The following is a 15,403-nucleotide window of genomic DNA, read 5'->3' as shown; positions in this document are numbered from 1 at the left end:
AATGTTAAGATTTTGCCTAGATAGGCGCAGGAGTGGCTGTGTGGTAAGTAGCTTGCTTACCAGCCACATGGTTCCGAGTTCATTCCCACTGCGTGGCACGTTGGGCAAGTGTCTTCTACTATAGCCTCGGGCCGACCAAAGCCTTGTGAGTGGATTTGGTAGAAGGAAACTGAAAAGAAGCCCGTCGTATATATATATATATATATATGTGTGTGTGTGTGTGTGTGTGTGTGTGCGTGTGTGTGTGTGTGTGTGTGTGTGTGTGTATGTGTGTCTGTGTTTGTCCCCCCATTATCGCTTGACAACCGATGCTGGTGTGTTTATGTCCCCGTAACTTAGCGGTTCGGCAAAATTGACCGATAGAATAAGTACTAGGCTTACAAAGAATGAGTCCTGTGGGGTCGATTTGCTCGACTAAAGGGCGATGCTCCAGCATGGCCGCAGTCAAATGAGTGAAACAAGTAAAAGAGAGATTAAAAGTGAATACGACCAACGTTAGCGAGATTTTGACTCAGAATGTAAAGAGATTAATTCCTTTGTTGGAAATGAATATAAATTATAGAGCGAAAGAAAGAGAGAGAGCGAGAAAGACGGAGAGAGAGAGAAAGAGAAAGAAAGAAAGAAAGAAAGAAAGAAAGAAAGAAAGAGAGAGAGAGAGATGAAGAGAAATACAGAGAAAGAGACAAAAAGAGAGAAAGAGACAGAAAGAGAGAGAGAGAGGAAGAGAGAGAGAGAGAGAGAGAGAGAGGGGGGGGGGGTTACCAAGGGAGGCAAGTCAGGTGTGCCTAAAGACACGCGTTTATTTCCGACTGCGGACTTCTTGGTTTTCATTCATCATCGTAAGTCTTCTGTTACCAACAATTTCGGTTCAGTTTTTTCACATCTATTTATTATATATATATATTTATTTATATATGTGTATGTATATGTATATATACACACACACAAGCAAATAAGGGTTTTTTTCCACTACAAAACTAAACGAACAGGGGACAATCGGGGAAAGTAGAAAGACGCTAATTAGAAACCGGCGTATTTTCTTTAGTAGTTCAATTATGAACACCTTTTCTCATTAAATTTCCCCCCATTATTAATATTAATTAGGCAAACCCGCAGTTTTTATGTTTTTATGTGATTCCTCTTTCCCTCACTGCTTAAATGATGTACCTCTGGTGTCTGAGAGTTGAAGAATTTTGGTTGCTGTTCCAATCTTTTAGCAGATTGCCGGTTTTGGAGTTCCAGGTCCGTTTTGATTCGGTTGTCTTATGATAAATGGTAATTCCTATTATCTTATACCTCCCTTATTCTATCGGTCTCTTTTGCCGAACCGCTAAGTTACGGGAACGTAAACACACCAGCATCGGTTGTCAAGCGATGTTGGGGGGACAAACACAGACACAAACATATTATCTTATTTTCAGACATAGTATATATATATAGGATTACATTATTCAATGCTTCCTTCCTTGTTTAAGACTGAATGATGTGGTTTGAAGGAGAGATTTAGTTGCTATTTCTAGCACGTTGAACGACCGCTTAAAAAGTTTCCCCTAATTTACCTTTTACACAAAGGTATTCTATGCGTGTGTTGGTATGTGTATTTCTCTTTTAGCGTTTGCTTTCAGTTTCAAAGAACTCGTCCCTATGTTTAATTTAATTTAATTAGACTAAAATAAAATAAAAAAATTACCATTACTTTAAAACAAAGAGACTTGGAATTACAGTTCCGACCGTTTCTAAGAGAATTGGTTGATTCACAGACTGAAACTAGTTCCATTCCCCCATCCTTTGTCTGTTGCACAAATAGCAGCAGACTCGGGTTATTGGTAAACCTATTTCTTTATTACCCACAAGGGGCTAAACACAGAGGGGACAAACAAGGACAGGCATAGGTATTAAGTCGATTACATCGACCCCAGTGGGTAACTGGTACTTAATTTATCGACCCCGAAACGATGAAAGGCAAAGAACGATGAACCCTGTACAACGGATTTTCTCGTTTTGACCATTTATGTTACCCCGTGATGAACCTGCTGGATAAATCCGTTAAAATCTATAATGTGGCATGGAACAGAATCCAAATTTTCCGTCTTTGTTCCTCTATTCAGTTATAGAATTATGGAAAGAAAACTGTTCTTCCGTTTTATATATATATAAAAAAAAAAATTTGTTGCATCCGGCGTCATTATTATTTTCCGGGGGTATTGTTTTCTGTGGTGTTTGTTTATCCGTTGACAAGATATCTCAAGAACAGCTGGATGGATTCAGATGAAACTTGCAGGGATGTTTGGCCTCGTGACTGGCACGAACTGATTAGATTCTGGGATCGATCCGGTCCCGGACAAGGATTCTGGATTGTTTTTTCTGTTGTTGTTTTTTTTAAAAAACTTAATCTTTGAGAACGGTCGGGTTCATTTTTGGACGTTGGTGTTGCCTTGGCGGAGGTTTGCACTGTCTGAGTGCTCTTGTTTATTTTTTACATTTATACTAATGCTAGCTGCAACATAGCCTTATGTTTAAGAATTTCCCTTTGCAACCATGTGACTCTAGGTTCGATTCTGTTGAATGGAATTTGGTAAATGGAAACTTTACAGAAGCTCATCATATATATCCTTATTCGCCACACTCTACTCTTGTATGTATATATATATATATGTCTTCCGCGCTGGTGGCATGTAAAAAGCACCAACTGATCGTGGCTGTTGCCAGCCTCCTCTGGCCCCTGAGCCAGTGGCATGTAAAAAGCACCCACTACACTCACGGAGTGGTTGGCGTTAGGAAGGGCATCCAGCTGTAGAAACACTGCCAGATCAGACTAGAGCCTGGTGCAGCCTCCTGGCTTCCCAACCCATGCTAGCATGGAAAACAGACGTTAAACGATGATGACGATATATATATATATTATATATATATATATATATACATACATACACACACATATATATGCTGAGCTTCTTCCAGTTTCTGTCTACCAGATCCACTCACAAGGCTTTGGTTGGCCTTAGGCTGTAGTAGAAGGCACCAATATTTTTCCAATCCATCCATCCAGTTTTGTTACCTGCTAAACCTGGGAATGTTGTCTGAGTAAAGTCTTCAGGCATCGTCTTCATACGAGTCCTATCAGAAGCAACCATCATTACACTTTCCTACTGGTCCCTAAAAACGACCAACTGAAACTGACTATTATCTGACCATCTCATTCTTAGTCTACCCCTATGTCTCCTGCTAGTTGGCTTGGCTTGAAGAATCTGTCTTGCAATCCATTTTTGTGGCATTCTGACCACATGTCTGTAGTACCAAAGCTGTGACCTTTCAATGTGGGCAAGTGGGTTGCATTATTCAGTGTGTCTGTCTTGCTTAGAGCAAATAAGATTTACTTTGAGGAAGATTTGGTTATGTCTTGCAGGCCAAGCAGCTGAGTTAAGGAATGTTGCTATTTCGTAGTAGAAGGGAAGTAAAATAAAGTACATGATGTGAGATGTAATTAGAACATGGTTGATTATGACTAATTTTAAACAACTGGGATTAATTAACACAGAAAATTTACCAGGAGGCACTGAAAAAAAATTATTTTCTTAACCTGACCCATAGTGAATGAAATGTTAGATGTAAAGCATGGAAAATGGAAAGAAGGGTGGACTTATTTTAGGTGATAGGGGTGGAGTGATTATATGGTTGGAATTATGGAAGACTGATGACGATGATGTGGAGGAGGAGGAGGATGATAATAGTTATTTATATCATGATATCACTTTCCTTGTCTCTATTTTTATCTGATGTGTGCTAATCAATGTGTGTGTATGTTTGTATGCTCTGTGTTATATATTCATGTATGAATGCATGTATGTCATCATCATCATCATCATCATTAACATCTGCTTTCCATACTGGCATGGGTTGGACAGATTGACAGGAGCTAGCAATTCTGAAGACTGTTACCATCTTAATAATGCCATCATGTACCGGGACTAATCCATCTCTCTCTCTCTTGGAATTGGCTATGAGAGACCCAGTCATAGCATCCATCTGTGTAGAAATGGAGAAGGGTTGAGCAAAGGGAATGTTCTTTTACTAAATTCTTCCTTATTTTCAAAATTAATTGAAACAAATGCTGAGTATTTCGACAGAAATATGTAGCAAAAAGGTCAAAGTGTTCTTGCTTAAATCAAAACTTTCTATCACAATTTTCTGGAAGACCCCATTTGGTATGTTAAGTTTCAGACACCATCTTAATAAAACATTAGTTATTTTACTCAATTCTATTCAAATTCCTGATTATTTTTTAAATTAATTGAAACGCATATGTTGTGTATTTTTTTAGAAATCATCATCATCATCATCATCGTTTAACGTCCGCTTTCTATGCTGGCATGGGTTGGATGATTTGACTGAGGGCTGGCAAACCAGATGGCTGCACCAGGCTCCAATCTGATTTGGCAAGGTTTCTACAGCTGGATGCCCTTCCTAACGCCAACCACTCTGAGTATGTAGTAAGTGCTTTTTATGTGCCACCGGCACGGGGGCCAGTCAGGTGGCACTGGCATGGGTGTTCATTAGATATTGGGGTCCTAAGTATACTGTGTCCTACAAAAAGATGAAATGATCATGACTGGAATAATTTTGAGCTGTTTGCTTAATCTATGCTCACTTGAGGTGAAACGACAATAAACCAAAAGGGTTTTGGATCATAGGGGAAACGTAGAGGGCGACGGTGCCTGGACTGGTCATTGTAAAGCCCTTGCCAAAAGCCAGGTGTAAAAGCTTGCAAAATAACGAACTACCTGAAGACTCCCATGGGTGATGTTGAGCCAGGTAGTTTGATGCCACTATCACCTAGAACAAAAAAAAGGAATGGCCTTCTTGTCTTTATATGACTTGTAACAATTGAAATACAAAATATTATAAGAGGTAATATTTTTTTTTTCAAATACGACAGAAAGATTGCTTGAGAATATAATTATACCTTCAGACTTACATGTCAACAGAATGAATAAATGACATTTCCTTTACATAAAGGGGCCACTTTAGGCCCTTAGCCTTGCATGTTATGAGATAATCATTGCTAGTGCTGGCACCATGAAAACAGCATCCAATACACTCTGTGAAATGGTTGGCTTTAGGAAGGACATCCAGCTGTAGAAACTATACCAAAGCATTATGCAGTCCTTCAACTCATCAAATCTTGTCCAACCCTTGTGAACATGGAAACCTGGTGTTAAATGATGATGATGATATGAAAATATTTAACAATACAATTAATGAATATAATGTAATGTAGTGGAGGCGCAATGGCCCAGTGGTTAGGGCAGCGAACTCGCGGTCATAGGATCGCGGTTTCGATTCCCAGACCGGGCGTTGTGAGTGTTTATTGAGCGAAAACACCTAAAGCTCCACGAGGCTCCGGCAGGGATGGTGGTGATCCCTGCTGTACTCTTTCACCACAACTTTCTCTCACTGTTACTTCCTGTTTCTGTTGTACCTGTATTTCAAAGGGCCAGCCTTGTCACTCTCTGTGTCACGCTGAATATCCCCGAGAACTATGTTAAGGGTACACATGTCTGTGGAGTGCTCAGCCACTTACATGTTAATTTCACGAGCAGGCTGTTCCATTGATTCGGATCAACCGGAACCCTCGTCGTCGTAACCGACGGAGTGCTTCCATAATGTAATGTCATAAATCCTTTCTTTCTACTTTCTAGATGTCTAAATTGATCAGTCAGGAGACTTTTGATGATGCTGTTGTTGAAAATATTGAAGAATTTGAAATGAGCCCCGAAGAAGCTCTGGATGATGCCCTCAGCCAGTTCAAAACTCAGGTGATTTACTAAAGCATTATATTTTTTTTATAGAATTCATAAATCAGTTAGTTTTCATTTACTCTTTTACTTGTTTCAGTCATTTGACTGCGGCCATGCTGGAGCACCACCTTTAGTCGAGCAACTCGACCCCGGGACTTATTCTTTTGTAAGCCCAGTACTTATTCTATCGGTCTCTTTTGCCGAACCGCTAAGTTACAGGGACATAAACACACCAGCATCGGTTGTCAAGCGATGCTAGGGGACAAACACACACACGCATATATATATATATATATACATATATACGACGGGCTTCTTTCAGTTTCCCTCTACCAAATCCACTCACAAGGCTTTGGTCAGCTCGAGGCTATAGTAGAAGACACTTGCCCAAGGTGCCACGCAGTAGGACTGAACCCGGAACCATGTGGTTGGTAGACAAGCTACTTACCGCACAGCCACTCCTGTTAATGTTAATGATTTGTGTGATTTCTTTCTCTTACTCTCTCTACTCTTTCTCTTTCTTTTACACAGGATGTAGATTTGAGTTTAATTGTGAAAGACTCCCAAGTTTATTCCTCAGAGAACAACGGTCCTGTAGTCCATACCTCTGTAAAAATAACAAACCAGTTAAAACAGTTCCTGACTGATGATAACATCAATGAAGTAGAATTAGAGAAACTGATCATGGATTTTGTCGAAGAATGTGCAGATTTTGCCAAAAGTTCACTTGCCGGTACCAATGATGCTTACACTACTTTATATAAATTCTTGCAAAAGCTACAAGATTCCCAGAACAACAAGTTATTACAGAGGTTTATTAATGCTGTTTATGTACTTTTGGTGGGGCAATCTAAATTAATGAAACCAACAGATACGAAATATTTCTTGGAATTACTTGACCTATATCGTGCTGACATTGATATTTTGCTACAGACTGTCAAAGTAATTAGTACTTCTTGTATTACTAACGAAGCCAACAAGAAAAGTTATATCGATGGTCAAATTGTTAGTAAGGCAATGGACTTACTTAGAACTTACAAAGATGAAAAGGAACTTGTGAAAGCAATCTGCTCTTTATTCTGTGTGTTAACAGCTGATGATGATTCATCTGTCCCCTTTGGAAATGCTCACGAAACCTGTAGGTTGATAGCAACTGAAGATTCTGGTCTTCTTTTGATTTTGGAGCTGTGCAAACGTGAGTAGGTCTTGAAGTATTTGAAACATTTTTTTTTTGTAATTTTTCTTCTTGTTTTATTTTTTATCTTTTACTTGTTTCAGTCATTAGACTGCAGCCGTGCTGGGGAACTGTCTTGAAGAATTTCTGTCAAACCAATCAAGCCTGGTACTAATTATTGTAAAAGCTGGCACCTATAATTGTATATTTTTTTGTAAAAATGGTTTAGTCAGAGGGATGGAGCAGGTCTTCCAAGACTGGTGACATTGATTTGGTCAATGTTCAATATAAACATCAGTAAATCAGTGTGTGCTGGTGAAATGCAGAAGGGAAGGAAATATTTCATGGGTTTGCTCTCTTGGCAAGGACGGATTGAGCACTGTGTTTATTGCGGAGCCTGGAATGTGTAGGGAGCAAGACAGTGACGGGCCTGTGGCTTTCAAACTGTCAAATACCAAGTCCCTTTGAAAAAATATTAAATATTCCAAACCCCAGCTTAAAAGCGCCAGTTATTTTCCTGAAGACTTCATTGTTTTCAAAATTTATTTGAAACAATGTATTTCAAAGAAATATGAAAACAAAGGGTTAAATCTACAGGAAGCCAAAAGGAATGGTCCTAAAAGACCATTATATCTTGTATAATAAGTAAGATAATAGAAATATAAAATATGAGTTTGTATTGTCATTTCTGTTTTTCTGTTTCAGATTATAGTAAAGATACTACTATTCTTAAAGAACTCTTCACAACACTTCCTCTGTTGTTAGTAAGAAATGAATTCTGTCAGCAAGTGTACGATTTTGGTGGTATTTCATTCATGGCAACTATATTCCTGGACAATTTGGAAAATGCTGTAAGTAAATTTTATTTTACAGTAGGCACCAGCATGGGCTATGTGGTTAAGAAATTGGCTTAGTGGTTTAGGGTGTTGGACTCGTGATCGTAAGATTGTGGTTTCAGTTCCAGGATTGGGCAATATGTTGTGTTCTTGAGCAAAACACTTCATTTCACATTGCTCCAGTCCACTCAGCTGGCAACAATGAGTAACCCTGTGATGGAGTGGTGTCCCATGCAGCTGGGAAATTTGTATGCCATGGGTCAGCATGACCCGAGAAGGTAACTTCAACCAAATGGTCTTGAGTTCAGTCCCACTTCATGGCACCTTGGGCAAGTGTCTTCTATTATAGCCCAGGCCAACCAAAACTTTGTGAGAGGATTTGGTAGATGGAAACTGAAAGAAGCCCATTGTGTGTGTGTGTGTGTGTGTATGTTTGTGTAAAGACATCACACCATGGTCATAAATGTGCATCATCGTCATACAAATAATGCTCGTTTCAGGTCTTCTGTGCAAAGCATATCTGGCCAAAAGGAAATATTACCTTGCTTGGAGATAGGTGAGGGTTGGCAACAGGAAGGATATACAGTCATGGTAAACTTGTCTCAACGAATTCCCTCTAACACATGCAAGCATGGAAATGTTGAAGTTAAAACGGTGATGATGATGATGAATAGGTACAGGCATAATTATGTGGTTAAGAAGTTCACTTCCCAGCCATGTTGGTTTGGGTCCAGTCCCACTGTGTGACCCCTTGGGCAAGCGTCTTCTACTACAGCCCCATGAAACAGAATCATTTGAAGAAGCATAGACCTAGGCGTGATAGGCCAGTGTTGGGAAACTACCACCTGTGTCATCTCTTGTGAATGGTAGGAGAGTCCAGTTTGCTGGACATTGTTGTAGAGCTGAAAAAGAAATAATTTCTACTCTTCTCCTCTGGAAGCCATCTACTCGCAATACCAGAGGGCGCACACTCTCCTACCCTGATGTAATCTCCAGGGATACAAGCATCCAGCAACAGGACCTCCGTAATGCCATGATTGACAGTGAAGTCTGGCGTAGCATGGTAAATTCCATTGTCTCGACCACGGTCGAACAATGATGATGAACAACCCCATGAAACAGAATCATTTGAAGAAGCATAGACCTAGGTGTGATAGGCCAGTGTTGTTACTAATAAGATTTTATTGTCAATAGTGACTACTGCTGTGGCAACAATGTGGATATTGAGAAGGAGGGAATGGGTTTAAAGCTAAAATGAACAGAGTTTGTGAATGTTAATACTAGAATCAGTGACTGTGTGAGAGATAAGTGAAGCAAAAGCTATATTGCTTTTAGAGCTTTATCTGGAAATAGTTCTTCAGAAACTATGCTCCTGCTAAATCAACAGTGTACGTGTGTGAGTGGGAAAGATTATCTCAAGCCCTTGCACCAATTTTCTGGTGTATAAGTTGAATTTTTCACACCAAAATTTGCAGCTAAAACAGATAGGTTGACTTATACACTATGATATCTTCGGAGGATCAAAAACTCCAAGTGAAATTCAGCAGGGTTTGGAAAAATAGTGAAGCTGTTTGAATGGTTGCACTACATATTTACACTATATACTATATGTATATAGTGTGAACATCATGATCATGATCATTATTTAACGTCCGTTTTCCATGTTGGCATGGGTTGGCCGGTTTGACTGAAAACTGGTAAGCTGTACCAGATTCCAGTCTGATTTGGTATGGTTTCTATGGCTGGATGCCCTTCCTTATGCCAAATTTTACTCCCTTTCTATCTCTCTCTTGGTCCATGTAGTGTAAAATGCTTTTAAAAAATGGTTACTGCTTTGAATGGTGTTGTTGCATTATATACATATATATATATATATATATATATATATATATATATTAATTTAAATTAACAATTGAGGATAAAATCTTTAAAAGAAATTATCAGTAGTCAGCGTGAAAAACCTGATGTGTTTTGAAGTTTTGCATTCGATAAAATTTTGTTTATTTTTAGTAGTTTTGACCGCATTGGTCCCTCTTAGCGTGTTGGTATCTACGAATAGTAGTACCCTCAATATAATATAAAAAAAAAATATATATATATATATACACACGCACATACATAATATCGGTGCAACATCAAAAGCACTCAGTACGATCTCTAAAGTGGTTGGTATGCTATTAATGACCATGTCCAGACAAAGTGGAACCCGGGCAGCTCTCCAGGCTGGCCAGCTTCTGTCAATCCATCCAACCCATACCAGCATGGGAAATGGATGTTGATGATGAAATATTTTTTAAAATGTCCTGTCTTTTTTGCTTTTGTTATAAATGTTTAAATACTGAAAGAGATTTATTCTCCTTTGCAGCCAATCTGCTCGAAAACAATGACTGTATTCCAGTGTTTGGCTCGAAATGATGTGGTCAAAGATGCCATTGTGACATCTGGAGTGGTGGACATAATCTTAATGGCCCTCTCGAAACATGTGTCGAAGCCACCTGTGTGTGAGGCTGGCTGTGCACTGATTGGCGCCCTGGCATTACGGTCCCCATCTAATGCTAAACTCATTATGACAACAACTTTCCCTCAGTTATTGGTTCAAGTGATGAAATCACACCCAGATTCTGCACGTGTTCAGGTAAGGACATTTCTTATTTCTTACTTTCAAATAATTCTTGAATAATTTGATAGAACAAAGAGGTGCTGGTGTAACTGTGTAGTGAAGAAGCTTGCTTCCCAGTCATGTGGAACCTTGGGCAAGTGTCATCTACTAAAGCCCTAGGCCAATCAATGCCTTCTGAGCTAATTTGGTAGATGGAAACTAGTCATATGTAATATATATATATTGGCCGGTTGCCAGCTCTGTCTGGCCCCGTGTCGGTGGCACGTAAAAGCACCATCCGTTCGTGGCCGTTCGCCAGCTCTGTCTGGCCCCGTGTCGGTGGCACGTAAAAGCACCATCCGTTCGTGGCCGTTGCCAGCATCGCCTGGCCCCGTGCCGGTGACACGTAAAAGCACCATCCGTTCGTGGCCGTTGCCAGCATCGCCTGGCCCCGTGCCGGTGACACGTAAAAGCACCATCCGATTGTGGCCATTGCCAGCCTCGTCTGGCACCTGTGCAGGTGGCACGTAAAAAACACCCACTACACTCGCGGAGTGGTTGGTGTTAGGAAGGGCATCCAGCCGTAGAAACACTGCCAGATCTGACTGGGCCTGACGAAGCTTTCCAGCTTCACAGACCCCAGTTGACCCGTCCAACCCATGCTAGCATGGAAAGCGGACGCTAAACGATGATGATGATGATGATGAAAGGAATACAAAAAATGGGACAAGAACGCAAAACATCCAGACGGCTAGATGATACAAAAAAGGCACAACAAAACATCCAGACAGATGATACAAAAAAGGAACAAGAAAAAACACGGACAGGTCATTCGAAGTTTTCTTTCCTCAGTTGAGTTCCAGATTATCTTTGCAATTTTGGCCAGTTATACTTGAGATTGGTCCAATCTGGCCAGCCCCAAGGAAAAACTAAGCTAAGAGCACTAGATTCCTTGGAAGAAAGCAGCGAATGTATATGAAAACAAGGACAGGGAAAAAAAAACGGAGAAATGGTACACAGATACAAATGCAAATAACAAGACATAACAACAGGTGTCTTTCGACTAAGAATGAATTAAATTAAACTGGCGTGTGTGGAAATGAAGCCTTACGGCAGGGATATAAGAGATGACAGGCATGGTGAGGAATATAGATGTGGCACGGATGGTAGTTGAACCAAGAAAGAAAGGTCAGACTTGACTGAACACTGGTCACGTGGAGAGAGGTAGAGGCAGAGGGACAATAAAAAAAGAAAAGGGACAGAGTGAAGTGAAAGAGGAGGGAAAGGTGAGAATGAAGAGAAAGCCAGGAAATGTGAGAGAGGGGGAACGAAAGAAAGAAGAGTGGAAACAATAAATTAAGTGTGAAGGAGCTGATAGAAAGAATGAAAGAATAAGAGGGTCGTACAAAATGTTTATATATGTATATATACACACATATGTACTTGCATATAAGAGACCAAAGTGTACGTACACTGCAATATGTATATAAAAAGAAATGCAAAAAATCGGACAAGAACCCAAAACATCCAGACAAATGATACAAAAAAGTGACAAGAAAAAAACACGAATGGGTCATTCGAAGTTTTCTTTCCACACACGCCAGCTTAATTTAATTCATCCTTAGTCGAAAGACACCTGTTGTTAGGTCCTGTTATTTGCATTTGTATTTGTGTAACATTTCTCCATTTTTTTTTCCTGTCCTTGTTTTCGTATACATTTGCTGCTTTCTTCCAACGAATCTAATGCTCTTAGCTTGGCTTTTCTTGGGGCTGGCCAGATTGGAGCAATCTCAAGTATAACCAGCTGAAATTGCAAAGATAATCTAGAACTCAACTGAAGAAAGAAAACTTCGAATGACATATCTGTGATTTTTCTTGTCCCTTTTTTGTATCATCTGTCTGGATGTTTTGCGTTCTTGTCCCATTTTTTGTATTCCTTTTTGTATACATATTGCGACATACGTACACTTTGGTCTCCTATATGCATGTGTGTATGTATATATGTATGTATATATATGTATGTATATATATATGTATACTAATCATAACTATCGGGCATGTGGAAGAGAGTGTAATTCGGCAGGAGGACTTAAACGACATGCAAAGGTACATGAAGCTCAGTTACAACTACAGCCGGCTATTACCTGTAAAGGTTTTAGCTGCCAATTCTGTACAAGACTTTGTAGATCTTTAGCTGGGCTAAAAAGTCACATTCGATCACAGCACCAATAACAGTTAAGCTTCGTGCAATGGCCATACTCGATAACGAGGGGGCAGCCATAATGTAATATGTATATTTATGTGTATATGTATGTATATGTGTGTATATATATGTGTCTACTCTTCTACCATTTCTGTTACACACAACTGTCTAGGATCATAACTTTGTGGAAGGGAGACGAACCAGCCTCTCTGCGTTATTTCTTTACTTGTTTAACCATTTCTTTTTGTTTTTGTTTCAGAAATCAGCTTGTATTGCTGTACGCAATGTAGTTTATCATAACTCGGAGTACTCCGGCACTTTCCGGGACCTTGAAATCGCAGATTTGGTTAATGCAGTACTTGCTAAACACAGTACAGCCTATGATGAAGCCAAAGCAGCACTCAGAGATTTGGGCTGTAAAGTTGAGCTGAAAGAGCTGTGGAAAGGGGAAAAGGGCAGTATACCTCAGTAGGATAACTGGGGGCAGGGCTCACCTGCAAACCTGGAATATAAAGTTGGAGTAGAAACAGCTTAGGTTGTCAACTTCAAAGAGTTTCTCTCTATGCAAAAGGCAGACTGTTTTCAATGTGTGTAAGGAGTGTGGTCTATATGGTAGAGAGTATGTGTGATGAATGTTGAAGATGTTGAGGCTGGAGAATAATTAGGTAAGTCGTTGGGACTTATCGTGCTAAACCTTCATAAGGGGCAAAGCACAGGTGAGCTGGGAACACAGGTGGGTGTCAGGAGATTACCATGTTATGGACATGTGATAAAAATAGATAGTGATGTGTACTGATGATAACTGAAGGGAACTTGTGGCAGAGGGGAAACTTGGAAGAGAGTAGTAAGGTCAGATCTCAGAATGTTGTGCTTCATAAAGGAAATGACCACAAGATCAAATGAAATTATGGTATGCAGTATTGAAGACTGGTCTGACTTCTGTCAGAATGGAAAACCTGGTATTAAAAAGACTGAATATTATGTCAAAATGTATTGAACCACTACATTATGTGTGTGTACATTTGTGAGCACATAGGTGCAAAACAAGGTGGAGAAAATAGTACTTGAATATCAGAGGTAGAGTGAAGCAGTATTTTATTGCAGCTGAAAAGCCTTTACTCTTTAACTTGTTTCAGTCATTTGACTGTGGCCATACTGGAGCACCACCTTTAGTTGAGCAAATCGATCCCAGGACTTATTCTTTGTAAGCCTAGTACTTATTCTATTGGTCTCTTTTGCCGAACCACTAAGTTACGGGAATGTAAACTCACCAGCATTGGTTGTCAAGCGATGTTGGGACACACACACACACACAGACATACAAACATATACACACACATACATATATACGATGGGCTTTTTTCAGATTCCGTCTACCAAATCCACTCAAAAGGCTTTGGTTGACCGAGGCTATAGTAGAAGACACTTGCCCAAGGTGCCATGCAGTGGGACTGAACCTGGAACCATGCGGTTCGTAAGCAAGCTACTTACCACACAGCCACTCCAACGCCTTTGTAAACTATTACTCATGACGGTTGCTTTGTTCTGTGAAACTCTGAGTAACAGTTTGTGAACTCCTTTCAGCTTCATCAAAATGCTATGTTTATATCTTTTATCATTTACTTGTTTTAGTCATTAGACTGTGGCCATACTGGGGCACCACCTCAAAGAGATTTTAGTCAGCCTCAGTACCTTTTATTTTTTTAAGCCTGGTACTTAATCTGTCGGGATCTTTTGCCAAACTGCTAAGTCGTGGGGAGCTTTTCTTAGTTTCCACCTGCTAAATCCACTCACACAGCTTCGGCCAACCCAAGGCTATATAGTAGAAGGTACTTGCCCAAGGTGCCACACAGTGGGACCGAAACTGGTACTTTGCAGTTGGGAAGCAAACTTCTTACCACTCAACTACACCTGCATACACACACATACATGATGATGATATATATAAAACTGCACTATTTTAAATAAAGGAGAAACATCTTGCTCAGATCTGTTTTATGCTCATTTTACTTGCCACTGTTTGATGACCTTATGCCGACATCATGATATTATAGTATTATGTGACATGTTCTAAAATCTCCATTTGTTAAAAGCTAATCTTGACCATACAGCCACAAGTTTAAATGGATCTTTTCGGCAGTTGTTTTCTAGCGGTGTCACATGAAATTGTCACCCATAATTATGTCCCTAGTATCGATCTATTGCATTTCAATCTGGTTAGGGGTTGGGGGGAAGTGTATCTTTTTTTCTTCACAAATGTAAATAAACCCAATCTGTTTCTTAAACGAGGGACATATTCATACGGCACAGAATGTTTTCACCTTAAATAGACGTCATTGATTGGTTGAAATTGAAGAAAAAGAACACAACAAGTATCTTACAAACTATAGAATTTTCTCAATAAAGCCAAGAGATAAAGATGTTTTATGTAACACATTCTACCAGTATACGAAGTTTAAAAGTGTTTAGTTAGGTGGAAATTATTTTTAAAAACTGCCGTTCAAACCAAAAAGATCCAGTTTAAATCTTCACTATAATCAATTGCATTGTGCTGCTTCGTAAGGGACATAACTCTACTTTGTCTAGCTGAAGCCGAGTTGTTTTACACTTCGCAGTGTGAGAGGAAAGGTATCCAGCTACGAAAATGGAAAAAAATTCCTTCAACAATATGTAATGCTGCTAAACTTATCTCATCCATGCTAGTATAGAAACATTTACAGAAATAATGCATTTTTACTTTTGCTCTAACTTGCTAACCAACCACATGGTTCCAGGTTCAGTCCCACTGCGTGA

General features: G+C 39.7%; 1 protein-coding gene across 1 annotated transcript; it reads left to right on the top strand.

Annotated features, from left to right (window-relative positions):
• The first annotated feature begins 742 nt into the window (after positions 1 to 742).
• On the top strand, positions 743 to 13,848 carry LOC115220977 (armadillo repeat-containing protein 6-like). The gene is made up of 6 exons (XM_029791190.2): positions 743 to 839; positions 5,700 to 5,816; positions 6,330 to 6,993; positions 7,678 to 7,823; positions 10,174 to 10,443; positions 12,870 to 13,848. Exons 2-6 carry the CDS (start codon positions 5,700 to 5,702, stop codon positions 13,080 to 13,082), a joined length of 1,410 nt encoding a protein of 469 aa, XP_029647050.1. The 5' UTR covers positions 743 to 839; the 3' UTR covers positions 13,083 to 13,848.
• The last annotated feature ends 1,555 nt before the right edge of the window (positions 13,849 to 15,403 follow it).

This window comes from Octopus sinensis, linkage group LG17, assembly GCF_006345805.1.
Source record: "Octopus sinensis linkage group LG17, ASM634580v1, whole genome shotgun sequence".
NCBI lineage: Eukaryota > Metazoa > Mollusca > Cephalopoda > Octopoda > Octopodidae > Octopus > Octopus sinensis.
Note: the sequence above shows the minus strand (reverse complement) of the source record. Positions and strands in the feature narration are given on the sequence as shown.